The 27,912-nt window shown below is 33.1% G+C and overlaps 5 protein-coding genes and 1 non-coding gene across 6 annotated transcripts; 2 read left to right on the top strand and 4 right to left on the bottom strand.

The window, feature by feature from the left end:
• Positions 1 to 745: 745 nt before the first annotated feature.
• Positions 746 to 942, top strand: LOC112490344 (U2 spliceosomal RNA). The gene has a single exon (XR_003054595.3). It is a non-coding gene; the product is annotated as a U2 spliceosomal RNA (small nuclear RNA).
• A 252-nt stretch (positions 943 to 1,194) lies between these two features.
• LOC107431421 (disease resistance protein At4g27190) lies at positions 1,195 to 5,736 on the bottom strand. Its single transcript, XM_060815201.1, has one exon. The coding sequence runs from the start codon at positions 5,104 to 5,106 to the stop codon at positions 2,188 to 2,190; it is 2,919 nt and encodes a 972-aa protein (XP_060671184.1). The 5' UTR covers positions 5,107 to 5,736; the 3' UTR covers positions 1,195 to 2,187.
• A 2,147-nt stretch (positions 5,737 to 7,883) lies between these two features.
• LOC107431653 (probable galacturonosyltransferase 12) lies at positions 7,884 to 11,483 on the top strand. Its single transcript, XM_016042632.4, has 6 exons — positions 7,884 to 8,243; positions 9,442 to 9,497; positions 9,652 to 9,807; positions 9,936 to 10,526; positions 10,630 to 10,932; positions 11,095 to 11,483. The coding sequence occupies exons 1-6, from the start codon at positions 8,033 to 8,035 to the stop codon at positions 11,377 to 11,379; spliced, it is 1,602 nt and encodes a 533-aa protein (XP_015898118.3). The 5' UTR covers positions 7,884 to 8,032; the 3' UTR covers positions 11,380 to 11,483.
• Positions 11,484 to 11,848: 365 nt separating this feature from the next.
• Positions 11,849 to 13,147, bottom strand: LOC107431664 (uncharacterized). The gene has a single exon (XM_016042643.4). The coding sequence runs from the start codon at positions 12,918 to 12,920 to the stop codon at positions 11,943 to 11,945; it is 978 nt and encodes a 325-aa protein (XP_015898129.2). The 5' UTR covers positions 12,921 to 13,147; the 3' UTR covers positions 11,849 to 11,942.
• A 480-nt stretch (positions 13,148 to 13,627) lies between these two features.
• Positions 13,628 to 17,171, bottom strand: LOC107431674 (transcription factor ILR3). The gene is made up of 5 exons (XM_016042654.4): positions 16,823 to 17,171; positions 15,110 to 15,172; positions 14,544 to 14,621; positions 14,299 to 14,461; positions 13,628 to 14,121 (listed from the first exon to the last, which is right to left on the bottom strand). Exons 1-5 carry the CDS (start codon positions 16,960 to 16,962, stop codon positions 13,855 to 13,857), a joined length of 711 nt encoding a protein of 236 aa, XP_015898140.2. The 5' UTR covers positions 16,963 to 17,171; the 3' UTR covers positions 13,628 to 13,854.
• Positions 17,172 to 18,403: 1,232 nt separating this feature from the next.
• LOC107431557 (thioredoxin-like protein CXXS1) lies at positions 18,404 to 20,528 on the bottom strand. Its single transcript, XM_016042510.4, has 3 exons — positions 20,319 to 20,528; positions 19,992 to 20,114; positions 18,404 to 18,782 (listed from the first exon to the last, which is right to left on the bottom strand). Exons 1-3 carry the CDS (start codon positions 20,418 to 20,420, stop codon positions 18,597 to 18,599), a joined length of 411 nt encoding a protein of 136 aa, XP_015897996.1. The 5' UTR covers positions 20,421 to 20,528; the 3' UTR covers positions 18,404 to 18,596.
• Positions 20,529 to 27,912: the final 7,384 nt, after the last annotated feature.

Raw genomic sequence — 27,912 nt, 5'->3', positions numbered from 1 at the left:
GATAACTTCCTAGTTCCTACTATTGGGTCCATTATGGCTATAATTATTATTGAAATGGAGAAAATTAAATACTAATGCTAGGTTGTCCATCACTCCTTTTCTACATTTATATATGTTTAGTTTTTACATTTAACTTCCTTCATACATAGGTTCTAAATTTCTAGTAGTTCCGTTGGGATGTAACTAAAAAAAATCTTCTCTCGCTTAAATTTAATATGCTAAAAATATAAAAATAATATAATCTTTCATATAAGATCCATATTGTTACTACTATTCTTCTTCCTATTTGTGAAAATTCTTCCAGAGTTGAGAAAATATAACCTTTTTTTTTTTTTTTTCCCTTTCTCTAATGAAGCAGAACCTGAAATAAAAATGAAACTGTGACACATCAGCTCACAGTGTTCACTAGATGGTTAACCCCTAAATTGTCTTCACGCAGCAACACAAAAAAAAAATAATTAATTTGGCCTTCATTATTAATTTTCTGATTATGCAAGCATTACAAACTTGAATAACAAATCGATGAAATCTTAAATAACAAAGTGGGTGTAATAGCCAATCACAGACACTAGCATATTTCGACCGAAGGAAATTAAAAACAGACACCAAGCATGAACATATACGAATACGAGGCTACAAAGGTTGGGTTTGGCCCTTTCTATATAATATCCCACATCATCCGGACGAAAACAAGTGCTGAAGTTCCCAGAGCTATAATACTAGAAAGCAGTCTTCTTACCAACTCATACCTTTCTCGGCCTTTTGGCTAAGATCAAGTGTAGTATCTGTTCTTATCAGTTTAATATCTGATACGTGGGCCAATGGTCCACACGATATTAAATTAATTTTTTATTGGGGAGGGTCCAATACGGTAGCTTGCTACTGTGGGCCTTCAAGAGTCGCCCAAGCCTTGCACTACAGCTCGGGCCTGGCTCACCCTAGCAAAGCTAAGTTTAAGCTTTAAACTCTGAAGAAAGCATTTACAATATTTTGGATTTTAGAGTTTAACCAATTTAATACCAATAAAATAGATGATTACGCGTTGGAGTGAACGCTCATTGAAATTTCCGCGAATGGTGTGGTTTGGCTGTGGGCATTTATACAACTACAATGCTTGAATTATTGAAGGTCATCATTGCATCATTTCTTTGCTGTGTTTAGGATTGGAGGCTAAAGACCAGGCAAGTGGTTTTTACATTAAGCAATTTTTATACATTCCTGTATTATATATGAATATTCTGAAACTTCTATGCGGAATAAAAATCATGGGAATTGTCTTTGTCACTTTGTTTTCCTTTTTTCTTTTTTAAATTTTTTGTCTCCCTCATTTTTGGTCTTGCTATGCTCTATGGCTTTTTCACACACATGTCAAATTTGTTCCGCCAATTGATGAGATGGATGTCATTTTCCATCATTTTGGAGGATTAGAGTGTTGATTAGCTTATTATCTGAAAATAGTTATTGATAATAACAAAATTTTCTTTTATTTTAGGAAACTGGATTTCTTGACATATAAGAAATATAGAGATAGGAGGGTTAATATTAACTGCAAATTTTCCACACATACACAAAGAAGGGAAAAAAAATTGAACAAAAAAAAGGCCAAAACATAGAACCATGGTCAAATCCTTATTACATGCTTGCTCGTAGTGTTTTTAACACTTGGATGTCCATGGAGTTATAGGTTAATTCTCTGTTTACCACACAAATGATGTGGCAAAAGTTTGTACTGCCATGACGATATTACAAGCTTTTTACAAGTTGAAAATCCATATAAATGGTAACATAGTCGCACACCACAAGTCCAAAAACTGTTGTTGGAATAGATTTCCCTCGTTTCCTTGCCCCTGTTCCCAACAATAAAAAATAATAAAAAAATAAAAAACCTCTTTCAATACGAAAGTTAATCACCCTAATAAAGGGGAGTTTAGTGTTATCAATGCATTTAAATATCAACTAACAGTACATGCTCAAACAAGGAAACTCAATCCAAGACGTATTTGGGAAACTAGTCGAAATCACTCACCTTTATATGTGTATTTTCTTGTATTCATGCCTGCAAACAACAGAAGTGGTGTCAAGAAGTAGAAGATATAGGCTATTCTAAGCATATATAGACAGCATATTCTCATTTCAATTAACAAGTAATAGATTTACATACACACAAATATACTAGCAACTATTCTTTTACCCATCAGCTTCTCTTGCCAGAATTGTAGTGTCTGCACATGCTTGGAACCTTTGCTGAAAACTGAGTCTGTCTCTGCTACCTTTCCACTTAAGATTGTTCCACCATCTTAAATCTCCTCTAATTTCTTTTATAGTCGATGCATTGCAGGGTAGCAGAGGGAGCTGCTGTAACTTGGGGCAGTTGCTCACCTCAATACTCTCCAAAACTGGCCATGCTAGTGCCCTTTGACAAATACTCCTCAAACTGGCCATATCCCTGAGCTCTATGATTTTCAACTTCGGTAGCATTTCAGATGAGTCTATTGCTGCAATAATTTGCCACATCCTTCTACAATCCCTTACCTTGATCTCCTCAAGGTTTTGGACTAAACGAAACAAAGCAAAAGATATGAGCTTCTTGAGTCTTGGGCAGCCCACAACTTCAATAGTTTTTAACCTGCCAAGACACCCTCTTTGTACCATCCCATCCAACATGGTGCTTAAGCTCTTAAGGTGACTAAGAGTTAAATGCTCTAAATTTGGTAACGTACTCTTTAGAGATCTTTCCCAGTCTAGCAAACTTGTAATGGAATCACAATTTGATATTGTGAGTGATTTCAAGTTTGGCATGCCACACAAACTCCTCTTGCCAACTATATCAGATAACCCGCATATTCCCCCACATATTACCAGTTCTAAGGCGCTTGCATTGGAATATAACCCCTCAAGGCCAATTTCCAAGAGGTTAACCCCTCTAAGGATGACCCTTTTCTCGTCATACTTAGCTGGTAGACAATTTGAATCACATCTGCTTGGACTGATCCGTATATTGAATTCTTTGAGCCGTATCAACCAAGCAGAGTCTAAAGGAAGGCAATCAATTGTGTCCAGCCTTATGTGAAGAACTGAAAGTCTCTCCAATGACAGTAACTCATCAAATGTTGCTCCTTCTCCTCCATTACGTTTCACATCCCACTTGTATGCACTGAAGGACATGTCTAAGATCTCAAGACTAGATAACCCTGATATACTTCCCGCTTCTATGTTTTCTAAGTGCTGTGTGTGAGACAAGTTCAATTCCCTAAGGTTAGTTAGCGTTCCCATTTCTCTCGGTAGCTCTCTTACCCGAGTGCCTTGGAGATCAAGCACTCTGAGTTTATTAAGAACTCCAAGTTGGGGTAGCATTTCTAGATAACAGCAGTCTCTCAAAAGGAGAGCACGTAGCTCTCCTAGCTGAAGAACAGAACGAGGCAGGGTAGTTATATGAGTTCTGCTTAAATTCAGGGCTCGTAGTGTTCTAACCTCACGAAAGAAACCATTGGGAATTTTTTCAAGAGGATTACCTTGGAGGAACAGCACAGATAGACTGAAGCATCCCGGCAGCCGACTAGGCAGCCTTGATATGTTGTTGTTCATAAATGATACTCGTTTGAATGAATTCTGGAGCTTTTCTGGCAGTACTTGCAAACCGCTGCTTGGTTTACAGAAAAACCCACTTTCCTTTTCATTCAAGGATATCCATATTGCTACATCCCTCAACACACCATGAATCTTTACTGTACCAAGGCCATCACCCTCTTCCAACATGCATGAATCCTTCAAAGTTTCAATTAGGGCAATCCCATTATTGAATGATTCCTCCTGAGTTTGATTTTCATCAATTAATCCATCAGCTGTCCAGCAATGTATCAGTTCACTTACTTTCATTGAGAAGTTTTCTGGGTATAAAGAACAGTACAAGAAGCACCACTGAGCAATCTTTGGCAGTGAGCTATAACTCAACTTCAAAGGCCGATAGACCTCCTTCTCGATATCCCCAGAATGCAGTGTTGAGCGTTTTAACTGGTGCAGTGTGTTCTTCCATAGCTGAATCATTTTCTTTCTGCACATGGACTTCCCCATGGTTTTGATTGCCAATGGTAAACCAGAGCACTCTCTAGCAATTGCTCTTGCCAGAGGATTTATATTTTCCAACTCCACTACATCTCCTGCATATTCTGCAAACAATTCCCATGCCTCTTCTTCTCCAAGAACATCTACCTTGAAATCCACAGAGGTCATCATCTCCCGGCAGACATCAAGGAGCCTAGTTGTAAGCACAACCTTGCAGTTCGCTTGGCCTTCACCTTGTGGAGTCCCCAAGATATTCAGATCAATTTTCTCCCAAAGATCATCCAGGATGAGCAGCACCTTCTTGCTTGAGGACAAGCGATTGCGCAGTATGTAAGCTCTCCGCTCTGTGCTCTCTTCAGCATCCAATTCTAAATTCAATCTGCATGCAATTTCAGATTGAATCCTTCTCAAATTCAAGTCCTTTGACACCGTGATCCATATGACCACATCAAATGGTTCTTCCATTGAAGAACACTCGAGCTTGTTGTTCAAGTTCATCGCCAGTGTAGTCTTCCCTACTCCTCCCATCCCCCAGATGGCAACCCTGGTGATCTGCTCGTCGTTCAAAAACTTCATTAACTGCTCCAACATTTCCTCAGCTTTATGACCAGCAAGCAATGGTGCTGGCAATCTCTCAACCGGTTTGATAGGATATTTCCTGTTGGCTGTTACCATGGAGAAACTGCATGAATTTATGAGATGTTTCACCTCATTGCACTTCTTCTCTGCTCTTCTACTAAGTTTGTACTTGGAGAACAAGATGCAGCCATCGATCTGACCCGCCTCCAGAATCTTCTGGACTTGACATTCGATCGTTTCAACCCTTTCAAGCCATCCAATAACTCGTGCAGTGGGAGACTTCCCTTCCATTCTTGCTATATCAATATTTTCTTTTATATCCTTCTTCTGCCGACTAAGTTTTTGTATTTCATCATGCAGAGATTTGATATTTCGGTGGAAATTTCTCAGTGTGGAGAAATTGAAAATTATGAAGGTGGTTGCATATGCACTAGCTTCGAAAATGATTCCTTCCAAGGACGCCATTGGAAAGGACTAAGGAAGAATTCAGATAAAAAAAAGGATCAGTGAAGAGAAAGAAAGGGGAAGGAAGGAACCAGAATTAGAAATGAGAATACTATGCAAGTTTATGGAGGGAGATATTGGAGAATTTCCAAATGAAATGAAATTTTCGTGTTGCTTCCTGGTGTGTCTTCACTTGGTTCTCTGCTTAGTTATAACCAACCCTTTATAAGTACAATCTTTGGAAGATTCATACCTTTGGATTAAACATTTACCCACATGACAAAATTCTTGCATATTGGTTACTCTGTATGTCTTATTCATATTTTCGAATGCAACTCCCCCATTTTTTGTCTGTTTCATTCTAGCATATAATGACGGATTTTGTAGCGATAGCATGACCCTGTACAAGTATCAGCAAGGCTGTGCTTTTATTTTTAAAATTTTTTATTTAACAATATTTTCTGATTTTCCTATATCGGTATTTAGAACCAATAATCTTTTAATCATAAATATGAATGATTTACCAACAAATCCGATCTCAATTGACTAAATATTATGAGTTTTATTATAAGATTTTCTCCATCAATAATGTGTTTAGTGCGAATTTTATCTCTCTTTTTTTTTTTTTTTTTTTTTCATACAAAACTCCATGTCTATATTGCGATGAAATTAATTGGTTTTGTTTTCTACTAATATTTTTTTTGATAATCTATTAATTTTGTGTTAAAAAAAGCGTTTAATGATATCCAAGTTTTCGTTTATAATTTTCTTTTCCTTTTATGGACAAACTTTATATATCCAAAACCAAAAAAAAAAAAAAATGTTTGTAGGATATTGGTCGGATCAAGTCCTGAATATATATATATATATATATATATACAACCTGTTTGATTTGTATTACTTTAATTATTGTTCTTTCTCGAAATTTTTATGTAAATCTCGATATTAAGATGTAATATTTTTATAATCAACTATCCTGTTTGAATTTGATTGGATGAATAAATCTCTATTTTTGCATTTCAATCTAGAAATTTCCATTATCTTTACAGAAAAACGACATGCCGACTTTGAATAGTGATATTTGGTGGGAAACACCATGAATGCTTGATCTGTTTTTTGTTTGTATTAATGATGCTCAGCGCCATTAATTGTCGTTTGCACGTTGTCATTAGCTACAAATGCGACACCATTTTGAGCCGTTGGTTTAAAGGCTTTCCATCTGATTTCATTGACTGCCATTCATTTTCATAGTTTTTAAACAAGAGAAGAATTTTTTTCTTCCTCAACTGCTTTTCAGATTGACCCAACTTGTTTAGCCCAAAGATCATTGCCAATGGCACAAAAGATTTGTTCATTTTTGATTGATGAAAATGGTCGACTACCCAACTAATTTATTATTATAATGATTAGTCCAATTTCTTGATGTGAAACAACTCTAACAATGTTCAATATTAGTGCTCATATCAACCATTTCAACCATACAAGTTTAATTTTTCATTAATCCATTTCCATCAAACCCATAGGAAATTTTCTTTATCTGTTTGGTGGATATCTTATCTACTTTTGGCCATTTCAATTCAAGCTTTCCTTTTGAGTTTTGAAACATGAAAAGCACTTCATGGCTTTAAAAACAATAATTAAATTATTTCTGATGTTTTAGAATTCTTTTGGCTGATGTAACGTAACTAGGAAAAAAAAAATTAATTTTAAAAACATTTAAATAATGTTAATTAAAAATAATTAATTTCATTTAAATAAAAACTCTGTCATTCTTAAAAAAAAATGATAAAAAAACAACTTTTACAAGTGTATATATATGTATATATATATGGTCAAACAATAACTTAATTTATGTGACTAAAAATATAATTAATACAATTTTTTAAAAATGAATATGTTAATTAGGTTGGAAATGTAATGTTACTTAATTCAATGCTTACCTAAACTAGGTCAACATCAAAGTAAATAAGGGCATATATATATATGTAGAAAAATTTAAATAAATTATATTATATAATTTATGGCTACATTCAATATTATCTCTGTCCATCTTCTGCAAGGTTTTGAACTATAATTGACCATACTAATGCAAACTTGGTACTGTTGGAAAAGGTCAAGAATATATACTGAATTTGGCAACACTAGGCTCTTTATAATTCTATGGACAAATCAAAACCTTACGTATATATGTATATATGTAATAGGTTATGCCCTACAAACATATAATGAGGAAAAACCTAATATAAGGTACACCAATACCTTATATATTGATTTTGCTATAGAAAATGGACATGGGAGAGAGCTTCCTGTTTTTTCACTCCAACAACCAAATCCTAACCCCACCTCACAAGAGAGAAAGAGGGAGAGTCATTGTCCATTTAGAAACTCTGTTGTGTCAAAGTCCAAAGTCTCTGTGTTTCCAAAAAATAAAATAAAATGAAATAAAAATAACAACACAAAAAAAAAAAAACTTCGTGTGAAGGCAAAGTCAAGCAAACAAACAACAGCACCAAACCCCCTCTTTCTCTCTCATTTTTTATATATTTTTCATGTCCTCCAACTTCCCTCCTTCAAAACCAAGCCAAAACAAAACTCATATATACGAGCAGCTAGTAATTCTCTTAGTCCCATGTCTCTTTCTTATTAACAACCCTCTTCACCCTCCAAAATTAATAAAAAGTCTTTAAGAATTTTTTTTAAAATTTGTATTACATACATACATATCTAGCCCACATGTTAAGCAAGGTTAGGTAACAGATAGCTACCTTAAACAGCATCAAAACCTTCCTTTTACAGCATATCTCTCACATGGGTTTCTTTGGGTTTGATTTGCCATAGATGAAATAAACAAACTCTCTCTCTCTCTCTCGTTGGGAACCAACTCCATAACCAAAGTTTCTTGGTGTGTGTGTTTTGACTGTTTTTTGTTTCTGTTTTGGGACAAAAAATGCAGCTTCACATATCGCCGAGTTTGAGGCATGTGACAGTGTTTCCAGGGAAAGGTGTTAGAGAATTCATCAAAGTGAAAGTTGGTTCGAGGAGGGTCTCTTATAGAATGCTTTTCTACTCCCTCTTGTTCTTCACATTCCTTCTTCGGTTTGTATTCGTAATGACCGCTGTGGACTCCATTGATGGAGAATCCAAGTGCTCTTCCATTGGTACGTTTTCTACTAATTTCTTTCTATTTCATTTTATATTTTCAAATATTAACGGATTATTAGATCCTTATAAGAAAATATTATTGCATTGGCATCAACACCTCCATAGGATTTGTTTGTTCTTCAAGAATTAATGATTAACAAAACTTCAAATTCCAATATTAATGTTAGAAATATAAATTCAATAAAGCTATACATATAGGTGAGTAAGTCTTTATTTTTGCAACGTGTACATAACGAAAATTAACTATTCCCACTATGCTAAAAAATATTTTGTGTATAGAACCAAAATGTGATGTTCATTGTACTTTTATATTAATATGATATTTTTTAAAAGTTAAAAGTAATTTTAAAATTTATTACAAGCGTAGATTAGTTATTCATTTACAACATTTTTTTTTCTAAATTTAATATAATATTATATAGATTTAGAATTATGCCTGTTTAGGACTCCAAGAAATCGTTACAGTCATGAATTTTATATTTACCATTTATACGGTTTGTATATGTGGATTTTTTTATTAATTAAATAAATCGCCACTTGCGAAGAAAAGATAATACTTAAGCCCAAAAATAAATAAATAAAAAGGCCAAAAATATTCCAAAATGAAGTATTTTACTGTTGCAATTCAAAACCGACGAAGAATCTGAATTTCTAATAAAACATGGATTAATGGACACGTGCAATCCATGCAAGATGCACTTACATAAGCACCCCCTGTATATGTTATTTATTCAGATTTAAATATTTCGTTTGCATCATTGTCTTCTGCAGTCAGTCAGTGGTCACTTCATACCCACAGGGAAATTCCATGTCAAAACACTCGAATTTTTATTTTTTTTCTTTTTTCTTTTTTCAGCATCAAAACTGTAGAATTGGATGCATAGGATACCATCTACTGTACAAAATCTAAGCCAAGCTTTGGAAGTTGAATAAAATAATACAGAAATATATATATATATATATGTTCACGCAAAGAATTTAGTTGTTGTTATCAATTTGGTATGGTCAGCAACGTCTAGAGAAAAAAATAATAATAATAATATAAAATAAAACAAAGACTGAGAATGAGAGTCTAACTGCAAGATAGTAACTATCTAACTATTAAATAATAAAATAAATAATTTAGTTATAGAACAATTTTTTACATTAATTATTTAAGTTATGAATAATTCATAATATTTTTTTCAATGATAGGTTGCTTGGGGAAAAGGCTAGGACCAAGGATTTTGCGAAGAAGGATTGATTCAGCTGTAATATTCTAATCCCTTATTTTATTATTATTTTTAAAATAAAAAAAAAATTAGTTGTAGATATTTTAGTACTACTTTGTTTTTCCCTAAAAGGGATGTTAAATATTCATGAAAAATTTGCTTACTGATTGAAATTACATTTGGTATTGAAAAGGTCCCAGAAGTCATATATGAAACATTAGAAGAACCCATCAACAAAGAAGAATTAGAAGGAAGAACCGATGTTCCTCAGACTTTAGAAGAATTCATGGCTGATATTAGAGAAACCAAATCAGACGCAAAGACTTTTGCTCTCAAGCTTAGAGAAATGGTACTACTAATTTCTTTTATTCAAATTAGCATTCATTGTAAATTAATTATATTCTAACTCGCTAGCCATCACTATGTATAAAGATCTATCAAAGCAAAACAGTATTTGAAATTTGAATTACTTTTCAGGTGAGCCTTCTAGAGCAAAGGACTAGAACAGCCAAAATCCAAGAATATTTGTACAGGCATGTAGCATCAAGCAGCATACCAAAACAGCTGCACTGCCTAGCCTTAAGGCTTGCCAGTGAGCACTCCAACAATGCAGCAGCACGCCTCCAGCTCCCCTCGGCTGAACTCGTCCCTGCCCTTGTGGACAACAACTATTTCCATTTCGTCCTTGCTTCGGACAACGTGCTCGCCGCCTCTGTTGTCGCCACGTCTCTTGTCCGGAACTCATTGCGCCCTCACAAATTTGTGCTCCACATAATTACTGATAGGAAGACATATTATCCTATGCAGGCTTGGTTTTCCTTGCACCCTTTGTCCCCGGCCATCATTGAGGTCAAGGCATTGCACCATTTCGACTGGTTTACTAAAGGGAAAGTGCCTGTCTTGGAAGCCATGGAGAAAGACCAAAAAGTGAGGTCACAATTTAGAGGTGGATCGTCTGCCATTGTGGCAAATAACACTGACAAGCCTAAAGTTATCGCAGCCAAGTTACAAGCACTTAGTCCCAAGTATAATTCAGTGATGAATCACATTAGGATACACCTCCCTGAGGTAAAAATGTCTATTTCTCAAATTTGCTTGACTATTTTTCCCAAATAGAAGCAAGAAAGCTACTCCTTACAATGTACTTAATTTTACTACACTTTCTTTGCAGCTGTTTCCTAGCCTCAATAAGGTGGTCTTCTTGGACGACGACATAGTGGTTCAAACTGATCTTTCTCCTCTGTGGGATATTGATATGAATGGAAAGGTCAATGGAGCAGTGGAAACTTGTAGAGGAGAAGATAAGTATGTGATGTCGAAGCGGTTAAAGAGCTATTTGAACTTCTCCCATCCTTTGATAAGCCAGAATTTCAATCCAGATGAATGTGCTTGGGCTTACGGAATGAACATATTTGATCTTGAGGCTTGGAGGAGAACCAACATAAGCCTTACATACCATTATTGGGTTGAACAGGTGAGCTTCACCATGCATTCTAGTTTCAATTATGAAAACCAGTAGATTTCACGTCCCAGATAGTTTCAACATTGTGGAGACTAGAAAATGAATCCCTGCAGATTGCATCACAATGCGGTATTGTATATTACCCCTAATATATTCTGTTGTTCCTTGATGCAGAACTTGAAATCAGACCTCAGCTTGTGGCAGCTAGGCACATTACCTCCAGGCCTAATAGCATTCCATGGTCATGTCCGTGTTATTGATCCATTTTGGCACATGTTGGGGCTTGGATATCAGGACAACACCAGTTTTTCTGATGCAGAGAGTGCCGGTGTCATCCACTTCAATGGCAGAGCAAAGCCTTGGCTAGACATAGCATTTCCAGAACTGCGGACATTGTGGACAAAATACATAAACTTCTCTGATAAATTCGTCAAGAGTTGTCACATTAGAGCATCTTAGGCTGAGTTTTTGAGAGGAATTTCTTGACCATATTACTCATAAAGTGTGTATTTGTATAAAGAAAAAAGGAAATGAGAGTTCTTCCAAAACTTCAAGGCTTCCAATCCTCAGATGCAAGATGAAGCAAGCACCAGGGTTCTCTTTTTTTCCAACTCTATTATATCCTCGGTTGGAATTCCCTTGTTTCGTCTCAAATTATTTCCATTTCTTAAGTTTGTTTGTTGAAGCTTTTAGACCATAAATTTTATTTAAGAATAAAAATCTGTTAACACTACTGTGTCAAAGATGCAGAACTACATTTAGGAGCTCAATAAGAACTAAAAACTCATTATTTTTTTAGAAGAAACTGAGAGAAGATTCTAAATGAAAGCATTATTATGTAGTAAAAGAAAGCAATCCAAGATTTTATTATTTTTCTCATTAACCATTTAAGGGTCCAATTTTCACAAGCTTAACATATGCAAAGTCGTCACAAGTAAGTTTTCAAATGCGTTCATTCACATAATTTTACAATCATACATACGAACCATCCAAAGATAGAAATCTCAGTTATTCAGCCACATTTACTTTTTTCCGGTCACGTTCGATACCAAATCCTTTAAGAATTTCACAGACTTTGTGACGGGTGAATTCATGGCCATCAAATTGTACAAAACATTTTCGACTTCACCAATCGATGGTCGTGCCTTGAACGTCGAAACCACCTTCAATTCGCCTTCTTCTTCAACAAGAACATTCCACTTCTCACCACTTACAACCCCATCTCTTACACACTTGAATATCACCCCCTTTCGATTGCTCAAAAGCCCTTTAACTTCCAACCCCATAAATGAGTAAATCACATCAAACGAACCCACAAAGCCACTCAGCTCCTTGAATTCATTCTCATCCTCAAAAGCCCATCTGGGGTTGAAGATCACCACTGGCCTTGGGAACAAACTGTCAGCAGCCTCTTTCACAACGGCCAGCTGAGAATCCTCTGGGGCCAAAAACACTGCCACGTCAGCAGAATTCAAAATTCTGGTATCACCGTCTGAGAGTGAAGAAATATCTACATGTTCAACTGGGTTTGAAGGATTAGATTCAAAAGCTTCAAGTGCTGCCTCTAGGAAAGTGGGGTTGGGCCAAATGATCAAGATGTTCACAGAAGAGCCTTTTCTTCTAATGGGTATGTCTCTGAAAACCTCAAAAGCTAACTGAGAGAGCGATTCCGGTGAGTCATCAATGACAGGAATCTCCACACGGAATCTGGGTTGCTTGAGTTTCCTGAGTCTGCTGGTCAATTTGGGGTTGTTGAGGGGCTTTTCTAGGGTGGTTGAGAGGCAGGTTTTGGCTTGGAGAATTGCTGCTTCTTTTGAGTTTGGTGGGATTGAAGAAGATAAGGAGCAGCGTACACACAGATGAGAGATTTTGGATTTGTTAAGCAGAGTTGAAGAGGATGAAACATGGTTATAATTTATGGGAAAGGGAAGAGAAGGAAAGGTTTGACTTCCAGTTTGGATAGTAGTCTGCATATGAAGTTTGGGAAGATTGGAACCCATTTTCAATCTTTAACTGAGTAGACCAAAGATAGATTGATGGTTAACAAGGTAGACTAATGGATAAGATTTCTTGGCAGGTTCGGGGCCTCATAAAAGTAGTCAGTTTCTCTCGTCTTTAAAAGACTTTAAGGTGAGCAGCATTCAAAATATTATTTTAAATTCACCTTTTAGTCACTGATCCACATTGCATCTTTAGGATTGCTGTTACCCATTCATTTTGGGATCTCCACTGAAAAGAAAGACCCACATTTCACTCGTAAATGTTTACGCGCGTACATAAGCAAACCATAACGCCTAGTTTTGATCTGGACAGTAATAGCCAATTACCACTTTCTTAGGTCTGCATTTGTTTGATGGGTTTATGCATACAGGCCCGTCACCTGTTTAGATGATTCAACAGTTCCAATTTTTCACGGTTGTTAGAATTAATTAGAGTATGCATATCGAAATATATTTCATTCATGGCCTACACTTGCTTCGATTTCGACTCATAAGTGCCCAAGCTATCCTTACACCAGAAAAAATAATGCCTACAACACCACCCACCCATCCCTAAAAATCCGCAAAGCACCCAGCTTCTTTTTGAGAAAGCTTTACGTATATGATTGCACGATTGCAATCTCAACGGTTTGCTCCGGAACCAAAATTAAGAATGCAGTGGCAATCAAAGACAAGGCAGTCAAAGCCACGAAACACCTAAGAAACAGTTCAAGCAAACACACAGGTTAACATGCTAACTTATTATCATTTACATGTGAATCCCAGCATCAATATATAAATATCCCAGGTTCCAAATACAGTTAAGTCACCCACCAAATCCAGTTAGAAGACTACAACAAAAAACCCAGAAAGAAAGTTGAGAACAATGACATGATGAATACATTTCCTTGGTGCAGAGTGCAAACCCAAATCATCCAAACATTGTACTGCTTGCTTAAGCCACTGGTGGGCGGAGAACATGATCCTGCGAAGTATCCACTGCAGCAGGAGGCATGAACTGCCACATGGCGACACCTGGGTAACCAATGAAGGGCACCAACTTGTTGCCAGGAGCTTGGCCTTGAGCAGCATACGCAGCAGGAATTGCAGGTGGGGGAGGCAAGAATCCAGGTTGTGCATTCACAGCTTTAAGTTGTTGCTCCAACTTCTCCTTCTCTCCCTTCAGCCTCTGCTTCTCATCACGGAGCTCATTCTTCTCCGCCTACAGGGTAAATTATTTTAAACTTTGCCACATTAAAAAGTTTAGAGGTTTTCTTTGTAGTCCATGCAGAAGATTTTTGGGTCAAAAAGAAATTGCAAAACCGAAGAAATCAGACAAAAGAGTAATTTCAACCTTAAAAAAAAAACAAATGCAAATACATGAATATAAGAGACTTACCTTCAATTCCTTGATCTTCTCCTGGAGATTCGAATTTGAATCCTTTAACTTTTGTGCTTCACCCCTCAACTGGTTTACCATTCGGACGGCATCAATCAAAATTGCAGCCTTGTCCGTCTTGGGAGGCCTTCCAGGCTCCAAGATAGCACCCAATTCCAGAAATCTATGATTAACAATGTCAACCATAAAACAAATATACCACAAAGAAGAGACAAAAAGAAGGAAAAGAGAAAGGAAAACTGTACTTGTCATTAAGCCTATCCCTTCGCAACTTCTCCCTACATGCCTTTGAGCTAGATGAACCACACGTATCAGATCTGACCCTGCAGGCCAGAAATGCAAGAGTGAAAACAAGCAAAGAGTTGGATTAAGGCTATTTAATAACATACTTGCTAATTCAAATTTACAAACTCGTTGCATCAGCTTCTATCATAATAACATTGATACCCCACAAACCAAAATATGAATGGTAAAGCAGCTAATTAACAGAAATATCCATCCAACATGCATACGCTCCTGGTTAATAAACAAGTTTTAACTTTTTCTCATGTCAAATTCTTATTGTGGTTGCTTAAGAGTTATTCTAGATAGTTAATAATAGCCATGACTAAATTCGATAAAATTCCTCCAGTCTGGCCACTGTAACTTATGCAATGTTTACATAAAGCTAAAAGCACAACTTTATGAGAAAAATGGACAAGTTAAGCCATCAATCCTTTATGTATCAGGGAGAACAATACATTTGTCATGTAAATGGATCTAACTCTTTCCTTTGAAGTAAATAGTGCAGAAAAAGAAGAAAAAACCATACCTCTTTTTTGAGCCAGATTCCTTAAGCCCATCTGAATCTCCCAATGAGTTATCAATCTCCACACTAGAACCAAATTACGTAACAACAGGAGAGTAACTCCGTTAAAAGTTGGAAAGAAACTGGAATAACACAAGCATGTCTTTACAAGTATGATAGCTTGAATGTTCACAATTAAAATAAATCATAATGTACAAGGAATATATGTGATAGCAGAAGAATAGGAGGAGACAAGGAAATGGTCAGAGTAGAAAAAATTATGAGAACATAAAAAGTGAATCTCAGTCTTCAAAGAATTTTGCCTATCCTAAGTGAAATAAAGCACTTTAACTGTATCAATCTTCAAAATCAGTAAGAAATGGAGTACAAAACTTGAACATGACAATTTTTCCTTTACTTTTACTGAATGAGACTGTGTGCCTCTAAGAGTTCAAATTTTGTCATCTGACACATCTCAATTAAAAGGATTCCAAATAAACCAACAATTTGATGATCTCTTTCATTTACAAACCAAAGATAGAATAGGGTCAGGTCCAATAGTCAAAGTACAGAATTCAAAGGGGTTAAACATTTAAACCCCCATTTCAACAGAATAATCTTGTCGATGACCCAAAAAAGGAAAAAGAACTGTAGAATAAAAGTCCAAGAATAAAACTAAGTAGATGAAATGGTGAGTGGATATATCACTTTTGGTAAACCTATGCACATAATTCAAAGGCAAACATTTTGTGCATGATCCTTTTATTCAAATCCCCATTTCAACAGTATAATCTTGTCAACGACCAAAAAATAAAAAAATAAAAAAAAGGAGTAGAATATAAATCCAAGAATAAAAATAAATAGATGACTGGGTTAGTGGATATGTCACTTTAGGTAAACGGTAAACCTATATACAGTTATAAGAACCACTTGCTTCAGCCCCTAGAAAAGATCATGGGTCCTTTACTTTTTTCAAGAGGCCACAACATCAAACAGCGACTTCCCATAAAATTTGAGTGCTAGCAGAGGTGCAAATGAAATATGAGCCAAATCACAAACTCGGTAAAATGTTAAAAGCTAAGTTCCACTAGATCATTAAATATATATATATATATTCACCCAACATAACACATCAGAAAAAAGAACTCTCAATTTTATAAAAAAAAAAGAAAAACAGAGTCGATAGAACCCCTACAGTTCGCCGTAGATGCACATAAAACTTCCGAATAAACTCACAATTTGGCCAGAAAACCACGAATACTCCCAGAAAACCACGAATACTCCCACAACCACTCAGCACTTGAACCAAAATAGTACAAAATATATGTTTAATCTAATAGACTATTCACATGAATATAGAACTTCAACATGCTAAAACAAGCAGACCCAAAAATAAAATAAAATAAAATAAAATAAAAAACCCATTCGATCAAAAAATACAATTCCAACTATAAATCCTAGTGATACACATTTACAACCACTAGAAACGCCCACAAAGAACCAACTTTCGGAATCAGCAATAGGAACCAGAATTCCAACACATAGAATCGCCCCCAAAAAAATATATATATATCAACAAAAGCCACCCAGACTAGTCTCAAATTTGCCACAATCAACTCAAATAATTCAAACCCTAAAACACAAAATTGACCCAAAAAAAAAAAATCGAACTTCGAAGTAAAAATAAAATAAAATAAAATAGAAAATTGGGAGGAGATCTTAGCATAAATAGAGTACCTGACACTGGAGGAGCCATTTAAGGTCTGAACAGACCAGTTGAAACCCGATGAAGAAACAGGGAAATTGGCATCGGGGACAGGGATTTCGTCGATCAAGCCGTAATCGATGAACCAATTGGTGTTTTCCGGGGAGACCATTCTTGGGTTAGTGCCGGAATTTGGGGCTTATCCGGCTGAGGAATAGAGTTATACTCGGAACCAAACAGGGTTTGAAAAATTGATGGGTTCTGGGGGAATTTGGGGGAAAAATAGGGACGAAGTGAAAGGGTGGGTGTGGGTTTTGAGGGGAAAAAGCGGGGAATCTCCCAAAGGTTCGATGATGGGGAATTGTTGGCTGCTAATGTGGTCATATTTCTTCACCACCTCCCAGTTAACGGCTTTTGTGGATCTTTTTTTCTTTTTGGGCCTCGTTCTTTAATTTTGGGCTTTTTGGGCTTCTTTTTTTAAAAAAAATTTTAAATTTAGCATTATGGAAATTTTATTTTATTTTTAACTTGATTAGGTTTAAGAATCTTTATGCTTGCTAGGATTACACTTTAAATTGTTGATATTTTAAGGGGAAAAGAAAAGGGAAAATAAAAGAAAGAATAAAAAAATATATTGTTTATTTCATTATAAAGTAGTTGTACATCATCATTAAGTTTGATTTTTGTGGTTGTTCACCCAAGAGAAAAAAGTTTGATTTTTGTAGTACGAAAAATCATAAAATACTCATATTTTTTTAATTGGTTTAAATAAACAAATAAATATTAAAATTAGGATAAGCTTATCTAGAGAGTGATGATGGCATTTCAATTTTTTTTAAAAAAACAAAAAAAATTAATAATATATAAATTTTAAATTACAAGATATGGTGAGCTAATGAAAATCCTCTCTATATAACCAAAAATAATAATAAGAATAAGAATAAGAATTCTCTCTGAAGAGCATCTTTCATTCCCATCTCCATGTGAAACAAGTCCAAGAATTACTATTCTGCAGCTGTATATATTGCTGTGGATAATGGAAATATAATGGATGCTGACATGTCATGAGACAATTGGTGAAGCATGATTTGTTGGAAAAAGTGAAAGGGTAGGAGATATGTGGCCTCAACATTTCCCCTTTAACACGATCTTTTGGGGGACAACAAGAGGAGCAGCAAAAGGCCAAAAGGACACAAGCAAGGGTACCACCGCATAGTCCACGTCATATTTTTCGAGTTTTTAAATAACTTTGACTCTTTACAATAACATGGCAAATTTGACCACCATTTCTCAAAGCTAATTTCACTTACAATTTTCATGCTTTTCACATTTCCACAAGTAACAAACAATTGTTGACTTGAATAACGCGTTTGTTTCTTTTTGGCTTTTGAAAATTAGAAATTGAAATATTTTTACTCTTAATTTGTCTCCTATGTCCTCTCTAAGAAAATTCCTAAACAATCATATTTACATTGCTATGAATTCACATTACAACACCAACTTTTTCTTCTTTCTTAGAATATTAATGATGCATAATCAGCTGAAAACCACAAACTTAAAAGTATTTTTTTCCTTTTTTTTTTTTGTGGTTTGGTGAATCACAAAACTTAAAATTGTATACAAACATCAAATACCCATTTTCAATCCTTAAAGTTGCACACAAACATCAAACAGCCATTTACAAACTTTGATACACTCTTAATTACAAGAATCAAAACCAATGTACAAGAAAGTCATAGAATTTGGAAAGTGAAAAAGACACAACAATTCTTCATTTTGCAATTTTCCCAAGTCTAGAATTTTGATTTAAGGGTTGGTTTGCGCATTGATTAATTTTGAAGTGGTTTTGTAGGAGCGAATGGAGTGAATAAAATCATCGATCCTTTTCCTCATCTCTTTAGGATTAGCACCCACAAGTTTATCAACTGGAGCTCCTTCCCTCATCAACAAGAAGGTAGGCATGGCTTTTATGTCCATCTTGGAGGCTACAATCTAAGTTAATTATGGAAGTCGCTATCAACAATGTTACGAAAATATAACAAGAACAATAATAATAGAAAAATGAGAATAAAAACAAAATATATACAGATTTACATGGAGAACTAACGGAAAAAAATCATTTGTAGAAAATAAAAAAAAAAATTATTTAAAAATTAATACAAAAGGTGAATAAATAAAGTAGCTACTAAAATTGAATAAAATCGAAAAATCTCCAAAAAAAATAAATATATTGTACGGAATAAACTTAAAACCCAATTGATCCGTATCAGGGGCGTGTTGCCCCCAGAGCCTCAAAAATTTCACAAAATAAATTTTACTAAATAGATCGCATCGCGAGCTTTTTAGATCAGACCAAATATAATTCGAATCACCAACTCTAACATACAATTCGAATCATCAACTCTAACAAACAATATCTCAATGACTAATGGAATAATAAGTGGAATTTATCACCTAACTTACGGTCAACATATTACATTAAAATTTCTATTGGGGTTGACAAAAATGTGACAACAACATATATAGTTTTTTTTTTTTTTTTTTTTTTTGGTATTAATAGATACCAATAAATTAAGAATAGCCAACACATATGTGCTTCTGCAAAGAAAATGACTTTAGTTTTTCTGTCACAAAAGCTGTAACTTGTTTTAATGCCGTATTCATACATTCATAGCTCACTACGACCAGAACCTGAAATATATGACACCGTTCCATTGCTGTTTTATTATTTTATTCATGATTACTGAATTGTATATTAACTTATTATTATTATTTTATTTTTTTTAAGGGCTCTGTGAAATATACCCAGTGTGTATATATATATATATATATACACTGTAGCCTTGTGTAACTTGATACATAATATGAAGAAAGCGAAACAACAGGTCATCATGTGACACAAGATGAGATAGAGAGTTTTGAACCAAAGGATAGAAACAGGATTGAAGACTCTGATTCTTTTTAGTTTTTAATTCCCCAAGATAATTTATAATATTTTGTTCCACTGCCAACCTCCCCAGAAAAAAAGAATAAAAAAAGGAAAAAGAAAAAGAAACTGAATTATATAATATATATATTTTTTTATGAAGTCTTTGGTACCATCATGAGTGAAGTCCTTACAAAGAAACACAAAAACATCTTCACAAATTTTTGCAGAAGAAAATGAATATTATAGAGGAAACGAAAATATATAATTTGTACCTTAACCTCATCTACATCAACCAAGATAAACAGAATATCTTGGTAGCTGAAGGCCAATTCCTCAAAGAAAGGATTCATGGCCACTGAGGGTATGCACCAAGCAGCAGTAAAATGCACAACAACCTGAAATTTTCAAGCTTAAAATTCATTTACTCCAAAACAACAGGATTCCAACAATTCTGGCTTAACTTAAACTCCATTTTGATTTCTAATCAAGTATACATTAAAACATGAATTTATAGTATATATGGAAATTCCCAGATAAATAAGAAAAAAGAATCTGAACCAGAACATGGAAAATATATATATATATATATATATACTCACAGGGCAGCCTTGATTGGTAGCTTGAGAGATGAAAAAATCCCATGATTTCTTAGAGTCAACTTTGACAACCCTGGACTTTCTGAGCTGGTCATGTCCTTCCATGTTTTAGTTCCTCCTATTATCTTCCACTTGTCTTTATGGAATTTATATACTGGTCTGGACAGGCTATATAAAGATTGAGAATAATTCAGCAAGGTACGCAGCTTCTTTAATTAACCTTTTTTTTTTTTTTTTTCTTTTGGCTTTTTGATTTAGATATAAATAAATATAATAAATATATTAAAGGACCCCACTTTAGTCCTTATTCTTACGTATATATCCAAAAAGGATATATGCTTTATCCAAATCTAATCGTCATCATAAAAATCATAATCATGCCCTATTATAAATTTGTAATTTGAATTTTACTTTAAAGAAATATCCACTATTGGTTATCGTTTTCCTCCAGAAAAAGAAAATCAAAGCTTGAGCAGGTCAATCTCTCATTATAGCTTGTAGACAATAAGTAAAAATCTATAGTCCCTAAATGCTATGTATTTGATCATGAAACGTATACGGAAGTTTTTTGACGTTTCTTACGACAGGATGGTCTAGACTTTCCTTGAGTTAGATTGACACAGACAAGCACACAGAATCACATTTACTTTTAAATTTCCAGGGAATAACAAAAATAAAAAATAAAAAGAAAAAAAAGTCAGGTTGCACAGTTTATACGTTATTAATAAATAAGTAAAATAAAATAAAATAATACTAACTGTGTCCTTTTTCTTCATACAAAGGTACATAGAAATCATATCCTATTTCTTCATACAATGGTACATGGAAATCAGGAAGATGCTTTGCAAGTTATATTGCTTTCTGGTTTTGTGATGTCGAAATACCAACTAAAGTATGAGCAAGGGACAAGAAATTTATGAATTAAAACGATTATTATATTAAACAGCTCGATATCGAATATCGATACATGGTATATGTTGAATATTGAAATTGAAAGATCAAATTGATAACTCGTAATCAACAAAATAATTAATGCAAATATTTTCCAAGATGGATATAAGGATATAAAGCATCGCTATCTACATTATTCAATAGTACAGGTGAGATTTCTGGCCATATTATATATCAACTGGCAAAACAAGTAAACTACAGAAATAGTGCACTTACTTGGCTACTTTTTGAGATCTACCACCCTGGCTTTGTTACTAATTAAGAAATGTTGGGGAATATTTTTGGTGAAAACAAGAAAGTAAGTAGTTTATATCAAGATGTTCCTACTCAAAATGTCAAAGCCATTAACTACTGGCAAGCCCATTTGAATTTTGGTATGAATTTCACATGCAAAGCACTATAGGAAATGACAATAAAAACAATTGGATAATGGTGGACTGGATAGTTTGTGTGGTTGTAAAAATACAACTGCTAATAGTACATAATTTTCTGAAATCTAAATCAATGATATTCACCAAAAGATCTATTTTTTTATTCACCAAACAAAAAAGACAAAAAAAAAAAAAAAAGCCATTAACTACTAGTACTATTACTGTGTTGTAGGAAAAGTAAAATGTTGCAAAATGGTATTTTCAGGAGGAGGGAATAACCAAAACCATTAACTACTAATACTTTTATTTTTTTGGTTGAACATTAACTACTAATACTACCATGCTCTTTAGGTATCAACTATGTATTACGTACATTTTGTGATCTGCTTTCATTGATTACATATAATGGAGTAATAGTTACGGTTAGATTATGCCTAATAGGAGTTTTTGCCAAACATGAATTTAATTGGCACGCATATGTGAATGAGACTTTGCTTGGAGGCTTAGAGCCAGAGCCCATTCTCTTTTGTCACATTATAAGGTGGGCATCCAATGACCGTAGTTTATTGTGCATCATTTATTTTTCCTTGCTTAAGCAGTGGAATTTTTATGTGGCCTACCCAAAACGATTTGCAATTTTTTTTTTTTACTTTTTTTAGAGGGCTTTTTGGTGCGCACCACAATAGACCGCACAGTATTATTTTAGTACTAGACAATGTGTCATGTGTGGTAATTGGAAGTACGCTAACCAAGGCGTTTTGCATAATATCAACCAACCTACCCATATTTCAGCACCATTATACGGTGCCCAATGAAACCCATGGGAGTTGGGTTTAGCTTGTATGAGCCTTTTCTTTTTTTATTTGTTTATTTATTTCTTGCATAAAGCCTTATCGATGCAATTTTTTTTTTCCCCCTTTTTCTTTATACACTTGTCAAAAACACATAATGGGACAAAAATGGTAGAACTGTCAGTGTGCTTAATTTGAGCTAAAGTTAACATCCATATTTTTAGGTCTAGCGTTAGCAAGATAATGCTACTAACTTAAAAACAAAAATAAATTAATAACCTACTAACTAGTCAATAACTACAAACTTCTTCGATATGGTCTCAGCAGAGTATTTATTACCTTCGAGTTTGATCATGCATGGCAACATACAAATACTTCCATAATATAATATTAATTCCAACTTAAAAACAATTCAAATATTAAATAAATAAATAAAATAATATACCGAAATAATTGAATAAATAAATAAAATAATAAATTCAAACCTTCTCCGATTATGCACAACGTTGATAGTCAATAATCAATAGTCATCGTGCAGTTGAAAGAGAACGATGAATATGGATATATATATATATATACACGAGTGGTTTTTTTACAATTTCAAAATAATTTTTTATGGTTTCATTTTTTATATATTACTATTTAAATATATAAAAAATATAATATTATTTAATATAATATTATTTATTTCTAAAATATTCTTAATTTATAACATCCCAAAATTATATATTTTTTTTTTACAATTCTAAAATAACTATATATAGTCCCATAAAAATTAATTTCACTAAAATATTTTTATTTTCTTCTTTTTTATTTCTTGTTTTGAATTAGGGTTGATTTCTACTTTTTTTAAATTTTTTTTATTTTTTTAATGACATAAAAGGTTGTTTATTTGAAAACAAAAATCCAATAAACAACAAAGGGTACTGGAGATTAGGATTGACATGACCATCTCATTTTTCAAGATAATTGCTCTTTTCAAGACCAAAAAGTTTTATTATTATTTTTCCATCTCATTTTTTAAGACAATTTCATTATCTATATCTTTTTCATCCTGCATATTTTTTACATTCAATTACATATAAATTATCAATGACTAAAAAAAAAAAAATGACATATTTCATAATGTATGGTATTTAATATTTGTACATACATACAATGTTCCATAAATAAAAACTAAACATCTTAATAATGTTCGGATGGACGCTGCTAAACAATTAAAAAACTTCGACTGAAAGAGGAATTCTAAACATTTTAATAATGTTCGGATAGACCCTTCTGAACAATTAAAAAATATTCAATTTAAAACTTTCAAATAAAAGATAAATTTTAATACCAGGATCAAATATAAGAGTATTGTTCCGACCTGATCGTTGGTAAGCGATAGAAAAAAAAAAAAAAACTAAAGCAATCATCACAATATAAAAATAAAATAAAAAAATAAAAACTAAATCCATCTTACTATTCCATATTTTTAAGCTTTTATAATTTATAAATAATTGTTATATCTGCAATTCTAATTTTTAATAAAATATAAATTAAATAGATATATTTAATATATTATTTGCGAGAAAGAATGAGACTGTATAAAAAATTATTTAAATAAACTTAGTTAACAAATATCCTTAATAGTGATTTTAAATGAAAATAAAAATATAAATTAATAATAAAACTGTATAAAATCCAAATAGTAATGCAACTAGAACTACTTTATTTATATATATATATATATATATATATATAGAGAGAGAGAGAGAGAGAGAGAGAGAGAGAGAGAGAGAGAGAGAGAGAGAGAGAGATTTGCTCGGTCACGTTAATTGAGGTTTTACTATTATTATTATTATTATTTTCAAAACACAAGTTAATTGATTTCGGCATATATGTAAACGTTTTATTTACAAGTTTCCTACTACCAAACAACTTTTTTAGTATGTATTTTATTTACTGCACTACTATAAGTTTTTCAAGGATAAAATACTAAATTTCAATGTGAAATATTTAATTTTACAGTTATAACAACTTCTCGATTATATCTAAATGTACAGAATTAAAAAAAAAAAAAAGTATACAATAAACTTTTTAAATATTTATTACTCTATTAATTTTTATATTTAAAATTAAAAAAAGAAAAAGAAAACACACACTCAAGAAAACGCAAACCTACAGTAAGATTATTTTTAAATTTTAATTTCAATAATTCCAGATTTTGAATGATGAACAGTCCTTTATTTATACAGTTTTCAATTATGTTGCTGAACTACCGTAGTGGTCATTGGATTTATGCCAAACATACCTTTTATTGTATTTTTTGGGTACTTTAGTGTACTGGCAGCATGTAAATTGGGACTTTGCTTGGCATATCTCACGCATTTTCGATCCACATCAATGATTATACATTTATTTATGTGTCATTTATTTTGTTGTTTAAATAAAAATAACATTGACTTAATTGGTTAACTATTTAAATCCATATTTAAAAGGTGATGGATTCAAAATACTGCATTAAAACGTTTTTATAGATGATAGTGTGATAGTCTAATGGCGGTTTGAAACATCCAGCATGGTGAAGTCTTTATGGTTCAGAGTACATGATGGTCTAATGGCCTGAGCGTAATGAATGATCCTTCCACTGAGGCGGTTTTTGAAACATCTAGCCTAAAGACGTCTTTATAGTTCATAGTATGATGGTCCAATGGTCATGAGCGTAATGAATAATCCTTTTCTTGGAGCAGTTTTTGAAACCTCTAGCATGGTGAATATACCTTGAGGCGGTTTTTGAAAAATCAAGCATGGTGAGTATCCTGCTGATATTCTGTTTTTGTGTTTAAAAACCACTAGCAAAGTGTACTTGTCAGTGGAGAGTGAGTTATCAACTTTGGACAAAAATAAAGATAACAGCGAAGAGTATGAAATGAAAGTGTTTAGGAATCATTTGTACACATTTTCCAAGTTATTTGTTTGATGTCATTATTCAATTCAAATTTCAAACTCAGCTCTATGGCTTGAATACTCACATAAGAAAGTATCAAAAATTTTAGTACATATTGTTTATTAATGACTGGTTGAGAATTCATGCCATGGATCTTAGATTAATCTTTAGCATATACTATTTTATAGATGATGATTGGAAGTTCCTATTATGAATCTTTGATTATTATGAAATCTGAAAAACAATAAACCAAAAAAGAAAATATCGATGAAATCACCGAAAGATTGTCGAAATTATCGGATATTGCCAACCATTGACTCCGATAGAGGGGGAGAAGAAATTTCCGTCAAAGGTGTAGTGGAAACATTGCCGGTGCCATATAATATCGTAGTTGTTGGAAAAAATCAGTTGAAATTTCGAAAAACTTGTGGAAATCCGATGGATATCAATGGAAATCTAATGGAAATTCGATACATGTAAATGAAAAACTAAAGTGTTTTTCAGGGGTTGAAAATGTGATTATTTTTTTTGGTTTTCGTGTTTTTGTGCCCTAGACACACAGACTCATAACAAGAACGACGCTTTTTTTTTTTTAATATATATTTTGTTTATATTCTATTTTTGGGCTTCTATGACGGGTTATTTTGTCACTTGGGTTAGAGTATTTGTGTTGTGTCTCTACTCGGCCCATTAATGCTTTTATGCTCTTCCCAATTCATTTCCCTCTATTAAAAACAAAAACAAAGGATCAAAAGTCAAACTTTCATGCAGAGGAAAAATACTAAAATAATATTTTTTTAAATTTGCTTTAGGGACCATTTATATTGTAAGTGTAGGTTAAACTTGCTTGAATTATTTTAAATATAGATCAATTAAATTAAAATATTTTAAATTTAGTTCAATATAATTGAATAAAATTTTTAATAGTCTAGTTCAGTAAAAACCGATTTCATAACACAAAATGATTTTAAAATTTTTCATAAGAGTGGATTGAATCTAAGTAAAACCACCTTGGGTAAATCTACATTATCTTTGATTTAGTTGGTTGAAATTGATAGAGAGAAATATGTTTGGCATATCCACAATTACATGGAAAATTTTTCTAATATAATGAGTTGGAATGCCAATTGTTATACTTCCGAAACATCTAGATATGATCATCAATTTAAAATACGAAGGAGTTCCTTTTAGTATTGATGATATATTTGAATTATATTTGAGAATTTCATATATTTTAGTATTATTTGTTAAATTATCTATATTTTGGTGCTAATAAATATTGTATTTTCTTTACTTACAATGATTTTTAATATTTATGAACTATTTTATTATTATTGTATTCTAATTATTGTATTTTTTTTACATTATTTTACTATATTAATTATTTCATATGTAAAAATATATATTCTGAATTAAATATTTACAGTTTCCATAATTTCATCGACATTTCTGTCGATATCGACATTGTCATTGATATTTTCATTCATACCTTTGATATTTCCGTTGATATCAACATTTTCATTGATATATCGACATTTTCATTGATATTTTCATAAAATCATACCCTCGATATTTCCGTTGATATCAATATTTTCATTGATATTTTCATAAAATCATACCCTTGATATTTCCGTTGATATCAATATTTTCATTGATATTTTCATAAAATCATATCCTCGATATTTCCGTCGATGTCAATATTTTTATCACTACAATAAACTACGTGATAGAGACGCTATGAAAACAATTATCTCAACATTCACCTTTCTGTCTAGGTTAAAATAATACGAATCAAAACAATGACATCATTTTTTATTTATAACACACACCAAATAATAATTAATATATATTTTAAAATAGAGATAGATCACAAATCCATTAAGATTTTACATAAAAAGAGATTTCAAGCTTTTCAGCACACAATAAAAAAAAATTTAAAAAATAAAAGAAAAATAAAAGAAAAGATGTCAAGGTATTTAGGTCTAATGGATCTATCGAAAAATAAATAAAGAATGTTTTCAATAGATCTTTTTATACAACTAAATAATAAAGTATCAAATTCCGAAACATCAAAGCCAAATAAGTTAATGAAACTAAGTGTTGTTATTTGCACAATCAAAATTTCTTTTTACACTGTTCTTTATTTAAATTACTTTAAAAACCCTTTTGCCCCTTTTTTTATTTTTTTATTTTTTTTGGTTCCTCACCACAAATGAATAGACGGACCAACATGAACTTTGAAACCATGGCAGCCTTGTAGTTAAAGTTAGGAAAACGCCACTCGCAACGCTACAACTCACGGTTAAAGTGGCCATTCACGCTGACGTCCACCACCAACATCGAAGCATCACCACCAGCACCAAACAAACGGCCTTTTGCCGATCTGTGTATTTTGCGGCGGTGCCGCAGCTCAATTTGCTCGGAATCTACCGTATGCAGCACCCAAAGTGTAGTTGGAATTGCCGTCTTTGGTACCGATCTACCACAAATGAACGCCAGGGCTACCACTCGCCCTGCCGCAACTGATCCTTCCTTTCCATCTTTATCATCTCCTT

This window comes from Ziziphus jujuba, chromosome 1 (assembly GCF_031755915.1).
Source record: "Ziziphus jujuba cultivar Dongzao chromosome 1, ASM3175591v1".
Lineage (NCBI taxonomy): Eukaryota > Viridiplantae > Streptophyta > Magnoliopsida > Rosales > Rhamnaceae > Ziziphus > Ziziphus jujuba.
Note: the sequence above shows the minus strand (reverse complement) of the source record. Positions and strands in the feature narration are given on the sequence as shown.

What these genes read in the sequence shown, in the direction of transcription:
- LOC107431421 (XM_060815201.1), bottom strand. Translation starts at nt 5,106, where the DNA reads ATGGCGTCCTTGGAAGGAATCATTTTCGAAGCTAGTGCATATGCAACC.
- LOC107431653 (XM_016042632.4), top strand. Translation starts at nt 8,033, where the DNA reads ATGCAGCTTCACATATCGCCGAGTTTGAGGCATGTGACAGTGTTTCCA. An exon ending in GAAGAAGGATTGATTCAGCT is followed by an intron (nt 9,498 to 9,651) that starts GTAATATTCTAA and finishes GGTATTGAAAAG; the next exon opens with GTCCCAGAAGTCATATATGA. An exon ending in CTCTCAAGCTTAGAGAAATG is followed by an intron (nt 9,808 to 9,935) that starts GTACTACTAATT and finishes ATTACTTTTCAG; the next exon opens with GTGAGCCTTCTAGAGCAAAG.
- LOC107431664 (XM_016042643.4), bottom strand. Translation starts at nt 12,920, where the DNA reads ATGGGTTCCAATCTTCCCAAACTTCATATGCAGACTACTATCCAAACT.
- LOC107431674 (XM_016042654.4), bottom strand. Translation starts at nt 16,962, where the DNA reads ATGGTCTCCCCGGAAAACACCAATTGGTTCATCGATTACGGCTTGATC. An exon ending in AATGGCTCCTCCAGTGTCAG is followed by an intron (nt 15,173 to 16,822) that starts GTACTCTATTTA and finishes ATTTGGTTCTAG; the next exon opens with TGTGGAGATTGATAACTCAT. An exon ending in AGAAGATCAAGGAATTGAAG is followed by an intron (nt 14,122 to 14,298) that starts GTAAGTCTCTTA and finishes TTTACCCTGTAG; the next exon opens with GCGGAGAAGAATGAGCTCCG.
- LOC107431557 (XM_016042510.4), bottom strand. Translation starts at nt 20,420, where the DNA reads ATGGAAGGACATGACCAGCTCAGAAAGTCCAGGGTTGTCAAAGTTGAC. An exon ending in CTACCAATCAAGGCTGCCCT is followed by an intron (nt 20,115 to 20,318) that starts GTGAGTATATAT and finishes TGAAAATTTCAG; the next exon opens with GTTGTTGTGCATTTTACTGC. An exon ending in TTGATGTAGATGAGGTTAAG is followed by an intron (nt 18,783 to 19,991) that starts GTACAAATTATA and finishes TAATTAACTTAG; the next exon opens with ATTGTAGCCTCCAAGATGGA.